This window comes from Artemia franciscana, chromosome 13, assembly GCF_032884065.1.
Source record: "Artemia franciscana chromosome 13, ASM3288406v1, whole genome shotgun sequence".
Taxonomy (NCBI): domain Eukaryota; kingdom Metazoa; phylum Arthropoda; class Branchiopoda; order Anostraca; family Artemiidae; genus Artemia; species Artemia franciscana.
In genome coordinates, this window is record NC_088875.1 from 39,301,418 (window position 1) to 39,318,663 (window position 17,246).

Sequence of the window (17,246 nt, forward strand, 5' to 3'; positions counted from 1 at the left end):
CGATTAAAAGGTTTCGTCCCTATTTTGAACTGCTATACTTTATACTTAAACAATTTTAAGATAATTGTTTAAGATAACTTAAACAGTTGAAATAATCAGATTTCACTTTTACTGTCCTTGGTTCTTTAATTTATAAAACCTGAACTGAATTAAACGAAATGATTACAAAATAGAGTTGACTAAATAAGGTGATTTTAGCTGCTATTGTATGTAGTTTACTGTGTTTTCCAGAGAGTGTTTAGTGCATTCCGATACAACCGGTGAGTTAGTATCAATAAAAGAATGAAATAAAAGAGTGCATACAACTCCATTAACACTGATTTTAGAAAATAGTTAATCAAAGATAATTATTTTCTTTTAGTTGAGTTTTGATGAGAAACTGTCCCAGAATGATGCAGTGAGAGATTCTTTGGATAAGCAACAGAAAGTACATGAAACAGAACAGGAAACAAATAATATACTTGAAGAAGGTTGGAATTTCTTTTTCCCATATATTTAAATTCGGAAATTTTGTTGAATTTTAAATTAATCTAGTTTAAAAACTACTATGGAATTTCGCTTTAATAGCAGAGGGGGTTCTAGGGGGTGTAGGAGGGGGCACTCGCCCTCAGCACAGAAATTTCAGGGGGGCAAATTTCAGATAAAAAATCTAATAGTTATAATCATTTTATAATTTTCAGAATTTTATTTTTGCTAAAATAAAGTAGAGGGCACAGTTGGCAGTAAGGATAAGCAAATTGATTCCGAAATTCGAATTTTCTTCGTCACCATTCTTAACAAGATAATTAATAATTTTGCAGATGCTATAGCAAGAAAGTTACATTTAAATTAATGGAAAATTTTGTTAATGAATGATAATTTCACCTGAAAATTTTTGGGAGACAGGGGAGGGTGGGGTGAGTATTTTCATCAGGCCCAAGGCACCACAGAGGCCAGAACCATAACAGTTTGTTGGTGACTTAGCTGGGTTAGAGATTACCCAAGAATAAGTGAAGGAGTTCTATATTTGAAGCCTCTTAAAATTGTGAAAAATACTTTTGAATAAATGCTTTTGATTGTATCAGTGTTTTTCAACTCTTGGTAAATGCATCTTTGGCAGTAAACTATGAGCTAGTTGTGGGTATGCAAAAAAGTTCAAGTAGAGTATAGCAAGTATATATATATATATATATATATATATATATATATATATATATATATATATATATATATATATATATATATATTATGAGAGCTATGGTGGTAAAAGTTAAAGTTAGGTTATATGAGGTTAGGTTAGTTTAAATTTGGTTCTAAAAATCAGAAATAGGTTAAAACCTCAGCTAACCCAACTTAATCTCACGTAACCTAAACCTACTCTATTCTAGCCTAACTTGTCATCATGAAACCTTGCATTATATTGAAAAAGTTGACATGAAACGCTGACTATATCCAAGGAGAAAAAAGGTGTTTCAGACATTCACCAGTGAATATCGACATCCACCAATTTGCATATATTCACGGTAACATTGGCATTTTAAGTCCAAGTGCCATTTACGGTATCTTAGCAAACTAGCCCCAGATAAAAACAAGAAATCTTGATTCAGTTTAGTGTTTGCTGTTTAATATCGTACTCAGTAGTCGCTATGTACAATATAATGTTTTTTAGTATTTCTGGTTATTGTTATGTCATATTGAAATAAAACACATTATTCCTGTCATGGCCTAGCTCTGTCAGCCTGGTGTCTTGGCACTGGCCTACTTTGCAGAAAGTTGTTACTTGAACCCCACAGTGAAATAGGAATCAAAGCTCAAAGTGAGCTAGGGGGATTTTTTAGTGCTCTATAGAGGGAACTGCATCTACCCTCCATAATGTAAGAATAGCTTAAAATTCTGTTTGTACAATTTTTTTTTGTAAAGAAACAGATTTTCAGTTCGACTCAGATCATTCCTTGTTAATATTGAAGATGATATATGGTCCTTCTTTTGTTTGAATTTCAAAAATCCGCTCTGTTGGTCCATGATTTTATTTGTTTTATGATTTTTTAGGAAAACCCCAGGAATCTGAAAGCAGTGAAGGTACAACACAAGACACAGAAGAAATGGAAAAGAGTCACAAAAGCCCAAGTAAGATATTTTCACAATTTTATAGTAATACCGCATTACTGATTTAATAGAAAGGGTGTCTCAAAAAGAACATTGAATTTTAATCTACTATAAATCTAATTTATGATTGTCAATCATAACTTGTCCAAGTTAAAGATAAGAACGAGGCCACAATTAATGATAAGGGAAGAGTTAAAGAAAGATGGGCAGAATATTTCGAGAATGTTCTAAACTGAGGTAGAGTTGTAGGAAAAGATATAGAGGAATGTGACAAGTTTTGTTATGCCTTGCATGTGAAGGTAGATTTGTTTTGTGAGGTAGAATTAGTGACAGTACTAAAAGGACTAAAGAACAGTAAGGCTCCAGGTGCTGATAGTATGGTAAATGAGTTTTTTAAATATGGTGGTTCTGAGGTTAGAAATAAGTTACAGAAGATTATGAATATGATTTTTGAAAAGGGAGAAGTATCTAGCGATTTTAGAAAAAACTTTAATTAAACCTCTGTATAAGAAAGGTGATAAGAGTGAGTCTGGTAATTACCGATGCATTAGTCTGGTATCTGTATGTAGCAAATTACTCAGTATTATGATACTTTTTCGACTGAGAAATGCTGTAGACAAAGTTATAGGAAAAGAACAGTACGGTTTCGGAAAAGGTAGAGGATGTGTTGACCAAATTTTTCATTCTTAGATTTATAATTGAGAAGTGCCTGATTTATCGAACACCTTTCGTTCTCAGTTTTATAGACTGTGAGCAAGCGTCCGGTTATGCTACTACACGAGCTTTGGCGAAGGTCTTATCCTTGTATGGTATACCAGATAAATACATTAAAGTAATTAGTGCTCTGTATGAGAATAAAACTGCTGCGTTAAGGTAGGAAGTGAGGTTAGCAGCTGGTTTCGTATTCAATCAGGATTTTAGCGAGGTTGTGTTTTATCCCCCTTTATATGGATCATTTCGATGGACTTTGTCTTAAGGAGCCCAGAATAGGCAATAGAAGACCATGGAATCAAGTGGGGAGGAAAAACTCTCTTGGGCTTTGATTTTGCTGATGATTTAAGCATCCTAGATGAAAGTGTGAGCAAAATGAATGAACTTTTTAGAGGTTTTGCGAGTTCAGGGTGCTAGACTAGGTTTGAAAATTGGATTTGGACTAGGGTGAAAAAGATTTGGACTTAAAAAGTAAATAGTATCGCACATGAAGAGATTCGTCTCAAATAATTCAGGAAATATAATCGAACCTGCCTCAAAACTACGCAATTTTAGTATATTAGGTGATATATATATATATATATATATATATATATATATATATATATATATATATATATATATATATATATATATATATATATATATATATATATATATATATATATATATATATATATAAATATATATATATAATTATGGTTATATATATATATATATATATAATGTAGGAAAAGAAAGTAAACAAAAACTCGGGTATTATAAAGGTCCATGGTTATACATTATGCAGGTTAAATACTGATGGTAAGGGAGACATGCAGTATTTTAAAGGAAACTTAAGTCAGGAGGAGTTACAATGTATTATTCAGTTTTACTCTAGTTAACCAATTGGGAAAGAAGAAGATCTAAAGAGGAGGTTAGGGCTGGATGGTCCTTACTTTCGCCCAATGTGTAAAGATATGGATGGGAGTATGGGTCGTATGCTATGAGAGTTTGGAGAATTGAGTGAATTAGGAAAGGAAGTGTATGAAGAATGTAGGTTTGATGAAAGATGGCTGGTGAGTATAGCTAGTGTTGAGTGCTTTATAAATGGAAATTAGAACTACTTTGGAGTGTGTAAAGAGGGAGGCTTTGAATAGATTGGGATGGGAGTGGAGTGTGCGTGGCTGTGTTGGCCTCAGGTGGCTTAGTGCTACAGCAAGTTGTCAGTAGTAGGAACAGTAGTAGTGCTAGTAGCTTTGTAAATGTTGAAAGGCTAGGAAGATTTCTCAGGCTAGCAATGGAGTACAGAAATAGATTTTGTAATTTATGTCAGGTTTTCGTTTCAATTTAGTTTGAATTACTTAAATCTTTTATTTTTAATGAAATCAAAAATATTAAATTAATATAAATAAATAAATTGAATTAATTAAGATTTAATTAATTAAATTTTTAATTTTGTATAGCCATGACCCTAGGGCTTCGAGAGCAATACATTTTATTATTATTATTGTTTTATTGTATTTATCCAAGCATTTTTACCCAGTTTTTATTAATTTACTTTTAGCTATATTTCCAAGAAACGGTGTATATATATATATATATATATATATATATATATATATATATATATATATATATATATATATATATATACATATATATATATGAAAATACAGCGTTATACTATATACCATACAAGTTTGTATCTAGGATTTTTGTTCGAGGGAGGTACAAGAAAAGTAGAAAACGCATCAAAAATTGTTTTTATGTATTTTTGTTACATTTCTATGTGTCAGGACATCTTTTTTTTTGTGGGGCGGGGAGAAGGGGGCTCAAACCTGCTATCTCCCTGTATATGGCTTTGATACCAAACCATATACACTGGTATTTAATTAAATGTCAGCTACATATTATGGAGGAGAGATTGTGGATATTCTATACAGGTGGGAGTGGTCTGCCTGAAATGTTAAAAAGTTTATTTTTATACCCTAATTCTCTGAATAATCTAGCCCCAACTACGTTATAAGTAATGCAAATAGTTTAAAAACAAAACATTATACCTACTTAAAAAAATATTGGTTTCAATACACTAGAAGTTGATTCTTAACTGAAATCCACATTTTGGACTCCTCAAAAATTTGATTTATTCTTTATTTTTGCTAATGCTGGTATGTGACAATGCACTATTGCAGTACCACTAATTTTGGTAAAATTCTAGATTAACTGACAATTGAGTTAGCTAGGATATAGACATACTTTTAGAATCAGAATTTTATTCTAAATCCATTACTTGCTTTATTGTGAAATTTTTAAGGTTGTACCACATATTCTTGTGCGTTGCAGCGCAGAAAATTGAAAATTAATAAACAAAAATAATTAGTTAAATTTAGCAACGCTGTTTGTAGGTTAAATTTCAAACAATTCACTGACATGTAATTTTTCTATTTTATTTTGTATGCATTGTTGAATTATTGTCTTGAGTTGTATGTGTTGCCATGGTTTTTTGCAGTAAATATGTATCTATATTGATTCCCAAAGACATCTAAACATTCTAAGGAAAACTACACTTCTTCAGTTGTTCGGTGCTCTGTGTTTGTAGCGTATTCTTTGCCGATTTTCAACCACGTTTCTTTTCTGGGTACCCGCTATTACCTTAAAATTCAGAACTATATATCTTTTCTATTTTTTAAAATATACGTGGTTGTTTGTGTCTCCATCTAACCAACTGAAACAATCCTTACCGTAGACCTTAGGTCCTCCCGTGTCTCTAGAGGCGCTTAGGATATTCAAGAAGAGTTGCCAGTCTTATCTCTTCGCTGCTGCCGCCAATAATCTTTCCATTCGGGTTGGATTGAGGCACTAAGATTTGTGGTTCATTTTTACTATCTTGGTACCAGAGAGTATGGGTAACTAAAAAGAGGGGTGGTGCTAGTGTCATCGGAAAAACCGTCAACGCCATCTTGTGTTTGGCGACACTTGTAATAATAAGAATAACTAGTTTAAATGGTGTAATTGGTAAAATTAAGGTAATAATAAGTGTCTGATCTCAGTTTTGACAGAAAATGAATACAGAGCTTTAAAAAATAGTCGCAAAATGTTTGATTGTGTTGATGAATTGTTTTTACGGACACTAGTGCCAGTTTTGCTTTTATAGATTACCCATACTCTTTGCTTGGCAGGTTAAGGACAATTTTCTCAGGATTGAAATTTTGATTTTTCTCGTTTTGTTCAGTATCAGATACTACTTTTGTAATCTTCAGTTTTTCTTTTTATGTAATATTTAGTTTGCGCTAAGTATATTACTAACAATTGTTTATTTTAAAACTTTAGTGAAAATGGCACCAAAATCATCACCAAAGAACACGCCTATACACCCAAAGAAGCGCGAGTTATCTCGCCTTGCGTCTGAGGAAGCTTTAGCTTCCCACAACAAAGAGGAAAGGAAGAAAGAAAGAAAAAGCAGCGAAGATAAATATGTAAGTCTCCATTTGTTGGATTATGGTTGTTTACTTATTAACGTTTATTACTGGATCGACCGCATCCAAATTATTCCGCTTTAGGGTCGCTTTTATCAACTTCTATAGGTTTCCCCCGGTGTAGTTTATTGGTCAAGAGTAGAATATAGGGCGAGTCCAATCCAACCAATGAAATTCATTCTTGTTTAGTATCTAGATGTGACAGGTATGATGTAAGGAGTGTATGTAAGTCTCCATTTATTGGATTATTGTTTCTTCTTATTATTGAAGTATATTCTTATGAGAAGAATATAACTTCGTTTCTTGGTCATTTTTGACCTAAGATCCTTGGGAGAGAGCGGTCAAGTAAGGTTATGAAATTAGAGATCTTCGAAAGGACGTGGAAGATTTTTTAAGTGTTTTCAAGATGATTTGCCTAAGAATAGTCTTAGGTATTGATCGACCATATATTAAATAACAAGCTGTACATAAAGTGTGATTCGATTTCACTTTCTAGGACTATAATGAAAGAAAGGTTAAGATGGCTAGGTTGCTCTCGAATTGATCTGCGAGGGGCCATAATATAGAACTTAAAGGAAATTCTACTTCATGGGAGCGTGTAGAGTGAAGCTTTTAAATTCATGGTGTGGAAGAGGAGTGTGCACAGCTGTGTTGGCTCCAGGCGCCTTCTTGCTGCAATGAGTCTTTGCTAGCAGTAGTAGTATCCCTCGGAGCTTGTGGCTTAGCATTGTGACCATTTTGTAAGAAATGGTCATAAGTGGATGTAGTCACAATAGTGTAAGAAAAGCATGAAGATTATATGGAAATTTGCAGTACTTAAAAAATGACATTTTCTAAAACGGGGATTTTTTGTTACTTAACTAACATACTTACATATTAATTCTCACTTAGTTGCAGCTATTCAACTTCTGATGCTTGCGCGTATTTGGAACATTGTCAACAAAACAATTAACATCTATTCCTATATGGCTTTCTATGTCGATAACTCGCTACCAATCACTATCTTCAGTTCTGTAAACAATCGGGTGAAGTTGTACAGCCCGTACTCCAGACCAAAACCCAAACCCAAACCTAAACCCAAACGAGTATGTCTCAGTTGTTTTCCATGTTCTTACAAGAGAGAATGTGCTACATTTTTTCTTGTTGTCCGACTGGCTCTAAATCTTAGTGTTTATTTGACATATGTCACATGTTTACCGCAAGAAAACTTTTGTTTTTATTGAAAATTAAGTTTTGCCGTAAATTTGTAGGTAATTAACCGTAAATTTATAGGTAAGTAGTTAACCGTTCATTTATTGGCAAGTAGCTAACCTTACCGTATAATCTGCTTATGTATAGCCACATCTTCGTTTAGCGTTTGATGTTAACTCACGAAAAGCTAAGCGTGCGAGGACATGCTGCGGAAACAATGAGAGCAAAAAAAAAAAAATTAAAAATAACAACAAGCAGATAGAATAAATTTTATTCTAAAGCTTATCTCACAGCTTTAAATTGACATTTATCCAATTTTTGTATTTTAAGCATTTTTCTTCAATAGCCTCAACAAAGAGATAGCTTTATATTTGATATTGAAACAGAAGATCAGAGAATTATTCTGAATCGGACAAAAAAAAAAAAAAAAAAAAAAAAAAAAAAAACAGATATTATAGTTCTCTTAATAATCGGTTAACGGCTTTTGTAGCCCAGTGTCATCCGATTTAAAAAAAAAAGCTGCTATTGTTTGGTACCAAATATATACATGTTTTTTTTTTGCAACTCAAATGATTAATCTAGTAAAATCATTTGGGTAGTCTTAGATTGCTTGTATGTTATAGATTATGTATACTTTTTTTCAGGAGACCAATGTGCACTCGTTCTCAGAAGCTCTGAAGAAAGGAAAAGAAGAGCCAGGAAGAACAGAGAAAGGAGATAAAACAGAAGAAAAAAGAAAATCATCAAAGGAAGATACGAAAAAGGAATTAAGTAGTAAATCTGATGACACAGGTGGAAGAAGTAGCTCAAGAAGGGACTCTAATCGTAGGTATCTCAGGCAGATATGTGTGCAGGTGGACGGTAACCCCATTCCTTTTTCTCCCCCCAATCTCTGGAGTTCTTAGATATGTAAAATTTTGTACGCAAATTTTGTATTTCTCATATAAGATAATTATAAAGGGTAACTATTCATAAAATAGCCAACGAGCCTATCGAAAGAAAAAAAAAAAAAGAAAAAAGACTGGTCGTACGATAGAGCTTCAGGTACTCGCTTCATAACGTCATATGAATGTTTTCAGATTAAGTATTCAGTGGAAGTAGCTAATTTTACTAATTATATATTCATAAAGGCACATAACCGTTATAAAAACACGTTGCAGTAATCCCTGCAAAAGCTCCACTGCGTGTAAAAACGGAGGGAGGGGGAGTTGACATTAAATAAACTAGATAGTGACGAAGACCACACTGCCTTTCTATCATAAACATAAATAAAACAAGAAGAACAATATGAAATTCTTTTCGCAAGACAGTGGAATTCTAATTTGAATGAATATTTCGACCCTATACCCAAGGGTCGTCTTCAGTAAAACATAAGTATATAAAAGAAAAGAGACTTACAATAAAATACGACCATTAAAACTAAAACGATATTTTTCTAAACTGTCCCAGCATCCTTATTTCAGCGAAGTTTAACCAGGACTCAATTTTATCATCCAGGACTGATGATAAGTCCTGGCTGAATTTTTTTACAAGGACTTTCTTCATTCTTGCTGAAGTAAGGATAATGGGACTGTTTTAAAAAAAATTAATATTAGTTTTAATGATCATATTTTACTGTAAGTCTCTTTTCTTTTATATATTAATGTTTTGCTGAAGACGGCCCTTGGATATAGGGTCGAAATATTCATTCAAATAATTCCTCTGTCTTGCGAAAAGAATTCCCTATTATTTTTCTTGTTTTTGGCGTTTAGGGTAAATAAATCATTAAAACAATATTTAAAATAGATATATTATTTCAGCAATAAAGAAACAACCACAAATATATAAAACGAGTAGTTAAAAAACAGCAAATCTCTGGTGACATCTTACTAAGGATATTTAAAGACTTATTGTTTTTAACATAATAAAAACTTATTATGATACTTAAGGACATATTGGCTGCAGTAAAAACAGCGAAAATGAAATTTGTTTGTTTGAATCAGAAACTTACAGACTGATATAAATCATAAATAGTTACAAAAACTGGGATACCATTTTAATGAAAAAACCTCTATATGTAGTTGTATAGTTTTTGGGATTAGCGGGTGTCCAATTTAAATGAAAGAAACGTGGATGGAAAATCTGCAAAAAATCAGCTTAAACAAAATATGACACCAAATTGCGTAGAAGGTACAACTTTCTTTTGAAGGAGTAAACCCATAAATTGTTGGTTTGTGCATTTTTAAAGACGCCAAAAAGTAAAAACTACCCAAAAGTGAAAACGCTCTAACCTAAACAGAGACTAGATTCGTTTTCATTTTGTACCACGTATTTCAGCTAGTTTTTGCGTTTCTCCCCAGGCCCCCCTCCCATCACCAAAAAACTTGAGCCTTCCTCTCATGAAATAGATGTCCTTGCCTGATTTCTAGGATGTTTTTGTTGGTAATGGTATCCATTTGGTAATGATTTCTTTTCAAAACTTAGGTCGTCGTAGGTCTTTTAAATTTTTCATTAGTGCATTTTCATTTTATTTTCAACCGGCCTCCTAAGCAAGATTTCTGATTTTTAATTTTTTTTTTTTGCGTAATTTGCAGCTCCAGAAATTACTGCATAGGGAAAATATTTCCGGCAAATCTTTGTTTGAAAAAATGATTCAGTTGTTAAACTTTAGCTGCTTTAGATAACCTGAATTCATTTTAGTTATTACCGTCATCGAATGCACACTTTTGAAAATCACAGAATTTATCAAGTATTTGCTTTGGGCCGTTTATTTTTCCTCACCGTTATTGACTCAAGACCTTGCATGTATGCCATTCAGTTCAGTTAATTTTCAAGATTTTAGTCTGGAGGTGAAAAAATGCAATATGTGCGTATTTTTTTATCTTTTGACTGCTATAGATAAAATACTCGACTGTACAGAGAAAATAGTTTATTTAGAAATTAGTTTTTTGAGAAATTAGTAGACATGAAAATATTTTCAAGTAAACAACAAGTAAGAAGATCTGAATAAATTTATTAAATAAATAATAGAAATAGTAGATAGAATGGGACCCCACTCCATTCTTCACTCTTCTGTTTGGCACTATCTTCATACTAAACTGGCCATGTTTATTAGGCATTAAGTACAATAAATAAATAAAAACAAAAACAAAAAAGAATTATGTAATAGGTAATAAAATAATAAAGCGGATTTTAAACTATTTGAAGGATTTCCTACACCCATCCCCTTTACCTTTGAAATAAAAATATTAAGTAAATACAATTCAAAAATCTGGAATGGCAGTAACAAACAGTCTCACTTTCTCCGTAAACGTTACATTATCCGTTTTCGTTGCGTTCAACTTACTCCGTTAACGTTATTAAGTGAATCATGAAATAAATGCCTCTCACCAAAACAGCGTCCAATCTAGAGGAAGGTATTGCCACAAATTGAAGGGTAGAAATGGACAATTGAGAACTTGCAAAAAGACCTCAAAGAACAGAAAGTTGCTCTTTCTGCAAAACGTGAATGTTTTAGATAATTTATTTGAAGCCAGATTTGATAGTTTGAAACAGGATCTTGATAGCATTGACTCCTCCGACTTTGAAGTAGCCTAAAAAATATTGGAATTGCATGTAGCAACTAGAGGAGGTGAAAGGGAGATGGGGTCAAAATTTTGCCCGAGAAACGTAAACAAACTTTGGTCTATTGTACAGTCGAAAAGCGAAAAAAGAAAAAATCAATTCTCTCACCGTTTATGCTGAACTCGGGATGTGACTATTTTTGTTTTTACCAGTTAGCTCATTAAATTAATAGGCCACAAAGGGTCAGTAGGGATATTATGAAAAAGTCTAAAACCAATGTTTGCTGGTTTTGCTATTATTTTCTGAGCCCAAGGATCTGAGCAGTTCGTCATTTTTTTCTCATGTTTCTGTGTCTAAAAGCCACTAAATCAACTTTTTTCAGCAATTTTACCTCACGATCCCTGCAATCGAAGGGTTTATTATTAATAAAGTTGAAATACGTCATTTATTTTTTCCGTTTAGGACTACTTGTAATTTAATCATTGATTCCACTTTTTTTTTGTCTAGAAGCTAAGGAGGAAAAGGATTCGAAATCTCCTGAAAAAGTAAAGAGAAAGACCGACAATGTCAGAAGCACCGACACATCAGGAAAGTATGAAGGTAGTCATCGTGGTGACCGAGGAGAAAATAGTCGTGAAAGCAGAGACGGGCCTTTGAAAAAACGATTGCCTGTACGATACAGTTTTGTAAGCATAATCGTTAGCCAATGGTGTTTCTGGTTATGGGTCACATTTTATCAGTAAATCTTTACTAAATCGATACAAAATTTTTAAGTACTAAATAAATGAAACAAATAAAAAAATGCTAATGAAGCCCATATAAAGCTTATAAGCACTAAGCAAATAAAAGTAAGTGAGTTAGTAAGTATGACAGCACTAGACCCTCAAGTTCCAAACCGATGGTGCTGATCTCCGTTTCACGGACCTTAAGCCAGGAAGTACAATGGGAGGGGGGGCAGCCATCCTGTGCTTTCGCACACCCTTCTTGGTTACCTTCCCCAGATTTCTCCAGGTACCCATTTAGAGCTGGATCGACTCTGGCTGAGCTTACAGAGTCACGCGACTGATCCCCGTCCCAAATTTAATAACTGGCTCTGACAGGGATCGAACTCTTGCCCCTTGGACAAAGAAGCAAATAAGGGCTGAACACATAGATGATGCATAAATAAATAATGAAACAATGAGTTGTATTACTATTAATATTAGTACGAATACAAAACAAACAAATACGGCTATTAACTCATTGCAGCACCATGTCGCCTGAGGCCAAAACAGCTACCTACGCTCCTCCTCTATCCCAATCTATTCAAAGTCCTTACATTACACCCTCCCAAGAAGTTCCCATTTCTCTTAAATCTTTCCTTATGACATCCTTCCCCTCCATTCGGGGATGACCTGCTTTTCGATTGGCAATCTGTCATCCTTGATCTGCGGGACGTGTCCTAGCCGTCTCACCCTATCTCTCATTATGGTTTTTGAAAGCGGGATTGAACCATATTTTTGTACAGTCTACTGTTTGAGATACGGTCAGTCAGTCGGGAACCGAAAACAATCCGTAGGAATTTTCTCTCGAAAATATCTAGTAATTCCTCTTCCGTTTTTTGGAGCCCCCTGGCTTCAGAGCTATATTTGTCCACTATCATCATTGTAGCTTCCAATATTCTAATCTTAGTTTGCAGACTTATCTTCCTATTCTTCTTAACTTTGTTTTAACTGTGAAAAAATGTCCTGAGCCTTGGCATTCTACTTTTAACATCTTCACTGTACTAATAATGCTACCTAGGTAAGAGAAGCTATTTACTTGTTTGATCTTCTCATTACCCAACATCACCTCTTCACCTTCACTTATTCATAGTCTTAGCGACTTAGTCTTCCTGACGTTAATTTTTAAACATATTCTTGCACGATGAACTCTCAAAACCTTTAAAAGTTAATTCATTTTGCAAATGTTTTCTTCTAACAATTAGCATAATCTAAGTCTAGGAGAGTTTACGTCCCGATTTGATTCCATGTTCTCTTGTTGCTTATGCTATGCTCTTTAGAACAATCCGTCAAAATGATCTATATAAATTGGACAGAACACAACCCTGTTTAATTCCTGATTTAATACAAAATCAGCTACAAAGGCCGTATCCAGGATTTTTTTTCGGAGGTCTTACAGAAATTTTTTGCGGAGGGGGGGGGGGAGTTTACAAAAAATCTCAAAAATCATAATAAATTTGTCTATATTTATTTTTGTTACGTTTTTACGAATTGGGAAAATTTTCTGGGGCGGGGTTCAAGCCCACTTTTCTTTTTTCTCTTCCTTTTCCCCTCTTAAATTATTTAAGAAGCTTCTGTTCAAGTCTAGCTTATTGACATCTGTCCACCCAGTTAATATTGGGGTATTGTTCAGCTTAGCAATTAAGAAGAAGAAACATGGGGATATGCAATGGCATAGTTTGGATTTCTCTATGGCCCATTTATATATCTTTATCAAACTTTAAAAATCTGTTCACTAGGCCTCGGATTAATGAATTTAGAGCACCGGAAGTTATCTTGTTGATTCTAGTTGGCTGCTGATGGGCTGGTAGCACGGGGGCTGATAACTGCGTCCGCATAATCTGATGGAGGCTGGTTCCGTGGGATACTAACTCCGGACACTTGGAAACTTGCTACTACCGTTTAGTTTCAGTTTTACTTATATGGCCAGTGACTGGTTCTTACCTTATGAAATATGGTGCTTCTGAGTATTGGTGTCGTTTTGGGGTGGGGGTGTGGAGGGTGCGTAGGGGCAGTTGGCTTCCTCCCAATGATTCGGAGAAAAATTATTATATAGCCCTTGCCCCTTGACTCTCTGGTTGGAGACCCCTCTTTTCCCCCAATAAAATACTGGAGTTACGCCCCTGGTCAAATGGATGATATTTGTATCCTCATCTGGATAAAATACTCACCTTTCCAAATTTTTGCCAGTAGTAGATCTAAAGTCACGTCCTGTTTCTTCACTAGCGATAAATACGTCTGAAATGTTTTAGGCCTTTTCTATTCACAAGCCTGATTCTAAAATCATAATTAGAATTATGAATTGGTTGTCCTTCTGATAATCCACATCATGAAGTTATTTTTGTCTATCGAACCTGTTCGAACTGAAATCAAGAGCCGTCGAGCTTAAATATCAATTTATTATTGATATAAAATAATTATGATATTGATATATGATTGTAATATATCATATTGATTATGATAAATTGATCAAAAATCTTGTTCTGATTTTGTCATTACATCATGCAAAAGTTAAAAATGGTCAAAACGTGTAAATCGATTTGGAAGTGTGATCTCACCACTCTGGAAATTGACTAACAGAAGCCATTTAAGACACAAATCACACCCCCTCATATTCTAGCGAAATATCACCCCTTTATTGCTCATTGATCGAACATTTATTCTAACTTGAGAAGGTCAATGTGACATCAAGATTGGAATGAATGATGCGTGGGAATTGTCCATGCCAAATGGACTACCTTTTCTTTGTGTTCACCATTTCCTTTCTTCAGAAAGCTTCATAACTTTTTAGATTGCGGACCCCGAGACGGCCGCAGAAGGCACTTTAAAAACCGCTACACTACTGTGTTATTGGTATCCGGGCCCTGTAATATTATTCCTAGGCAACACTTTTGGGCTTCCTCCTGATATGTGAATAACTTCTATATTCTAAATGTTGTGGCTGTTGCACTATAACTATGTTACTGAAACAGACTAATTCATTTCCTCACTGCTTTCTAATATTTTTTTTTTAAGTCATTGAACTGCATTATGTCACAGACACTGCTACCTTACTTGCAGCTGATTAAAGAAAATTGTCCTTATCATGAAAACAAAATAACATCCATTTCCTCTTAAGATTTTTAGTTTTATTTTTCAGAGGGTCTCAATCAAAACCGAAATTAGTAGAAAAAGAAAGTATGTGACCTCAAAAGTTCACGTTTGGCTTAAATTGCAAAAATAACCTCTTACTGTGTAAAAAAACCTGTTTAAAGTAAATTTAAGTACCAGGCCTGTCCAGAATTTGTTTTCTTAGTTTTTGAGCTAGAGGGGTATTTTTATCTAGGCAAAAATATTTTGGTTCTCATTTGATTAAAAAAGGTGTTTCATGCGTATACGTGTACGTACGTGGAATTTGGGTTGTCGAGACCGTTTAAGCCCTTGGCAAGGTAATTCGGGCGGGTGGTGGTTTTAGTCTAGTTGAGTCCAGCTTGAAGACGAATGAGCCTTGAAGTTTCTTTTATTTCTCCTTCGATTATTTTATTTTTTCGTACTATTGACACTGTGCCATTATATGAAGGTGCTATCAAATTGCGAGTATTTAGTAGAGTGTTTTAAGTTCAGCAATTTATATTGATTTACTGGGTGTGGGTTAAGTTTCTTGTAAGATATTGGACATGTATGTTTCATTAATGTGACAAACCATCCAACGAAGTATTTACCCCCCCCCCCCCCGACCCCCTCCTAAAAAGACAATTTGACAAAAGTATATTATTATTGACTTCTGAAAGTTTAGGAATGAAAGCTTTTTGCCAGTCTCAACTTATTGTAAATGCTTGACAAACCAAACAGGTGTTTCATACTAGGTGCATGGATGCACCTAGAGGTATGGGTTGGGGGGCTCTTGAAGTGGGATCAGACTTTGGTTGAATTTAATATTTGCAGCATTTTCGTACATTTATACGAATTGGCCGGCCGCAAAGGAGGTGAACTCCCTACTTTCCGACTTGGGAGGACTTTGGCTCTGTGTGGTTTTATTTACATTTATAAAAATTTCCCTAACAAAAAAGAACAAAAAAAAAGCTTTAGAATTTTTTTTAACAAGTTCAACAATAGTTTTCAGGGACTCAAAGCAAAAGGGACAAAGAAAATAGGATTTTATGAAAAATATCGCAAAATATTGTTAAATGTCATGATATTTTCCACTGCAAATTTTTTCTCTTGCGACAGAATTGTATTATAATAATACCCTGCTTGGCTACTCTACTCTTTTTTCGTTGATAATTCAATTTGTAAATTTGACCTGAGATATGACAATCAGGCCCTCAAATTTGTGTTGTATTTTTAGTGTTTCGGATGTGTTTTCTTTTCTTTTGCAAAGGCAGTAGACAGCGTTAATTTTTTAAATTGTTTATTTTTGATTGTTCCATTTCTTTTAAAATTTATCTATATGTTAATTAGTTAATCAGCTAATGATATAATGACTTTCATGATAATAATTATGATTATTGTAGTCACCCGTCAAAGAGGCAGGCCGTACACCCAAAGAGGATCTCAGCAGCAATGCAGAAGAAAAGACGTCAAAAGAAGAAGGAAAGCTTCGTAGATTGAAGCGTGATCGCCCCACTGACATTTATGTTCCGCCTGGTAGACGGTAAGACAGTTATTTTAGGTAAATTTAGATGATTTGTAGGTAGTTTACGTGGGTATGCTACTGTGTGTAGGCTTACGCGTTATTTGAAGCTTATTGAAGTAAGACAGTCATTTGAGGTAATTTTTGATGATTTGTGGGTAGCTTACATGTGTAAGCTTACTTGTGAGGTAAATTTTGGTAATTTGCAGGTAGCTTACAGGTGTAAGCTAGAATGTGTAGGCTTACGCGTTAGTTGAAGCTTTCGCGCGACCGCAAACCCGCATCGATTTTTTCTAGCGCGAAAGTGGTGCTTAATTTATTTATTTATTTGTCAATGTGGATTAGTAAACTTATAACTTATAAACTTATAGCTTATATTGAGGTAAGACGGTTATTTGAGGTAAATTTTGATAATTTATTGGTAGCTTACATGTGTAGGCTTACGTGTGAGGTAAGTTTTGGTAATTTGTAGGGCAATTGACGTGGGAGCTGAGGAGTCTATGTGCCCTTATTTTTGCACCCTCCTCTCCCCCAGGTTTTGAAAAATACCCCCCCCCCATAATTTGAAAAATAAATTCCCCCCTCTACATTTTCGTATATTGACGCCACCGTACTTAGACTGAATTATTTTCTGTAAGTAAAATTCTATTGTAAGTTATTCTTTAGTTCTAGTAGTTCTGTAGTAAATTCTATAGTGTAAATTACCATATTGCCTCAATGGTTTTTGCTTTTTATTGAAAAAAAAACCTAATTTACTTCAAATTAATTCCATTTTTGTTTATAGATGTCTATCATATATTTATTAACGAGTATCTGCATGCTATACAGACTAAAAAAAACTCAAATATCTTTGGTACTGGTATAATTTCGTAGAACAAAGAAGTG

At 34.1% G+C, this 17,246-nt stretch overlaps 1 protein-coding gene across 10 annotated transcripts in view; it reads left to right on the forward strand.

The window, feature by feature from the left end:
- Positions 1-17,246, forward strand: part of LOC136034918 (apoptotic chromatin condensation inducer in the nucleus-like) — a 70,740-nt gene that overhangs the window by 14,790 nt on the left and 38,704 nt on the right. For 6 of the 10 annotated variants that reach the window (XR_010619292.1, XR_010619291.1, XM_065716427.1 and 3 more), the window contains 6 exons: positions 362-470; positions 2,029-2,106; positions 6,109-6,254; positions 8,090-8,270; positions 11,496-11,674; positions 16,243-16,382. Coding sequence is in view for 8 of the 10 variants with exons in the window: in XM_065716423.1 (XP_065572495.1) it covers positions 362-470; positions 2,029-2,106; positions 6,109-6,254; positions 8,090-8,270; positions 11,496-11,674; positions 16,243-16,382 (833 nt within the window). In the remaining 2 variants the exon portion in view is untranslated. The remainder of the gene's footprint in view (positions 1-361; positions 471-2,028; positions 2,107-6,108; positions 6,255-8,089; positions 8,271-11,495; positions 11,675-16,242; positions 16,383-17,246) is intronic. The other 4 variants (XM_065716429.1, XM_065716424.1, XM_065716426.1 and 1 more) reach the window with 1 other exon arrangement.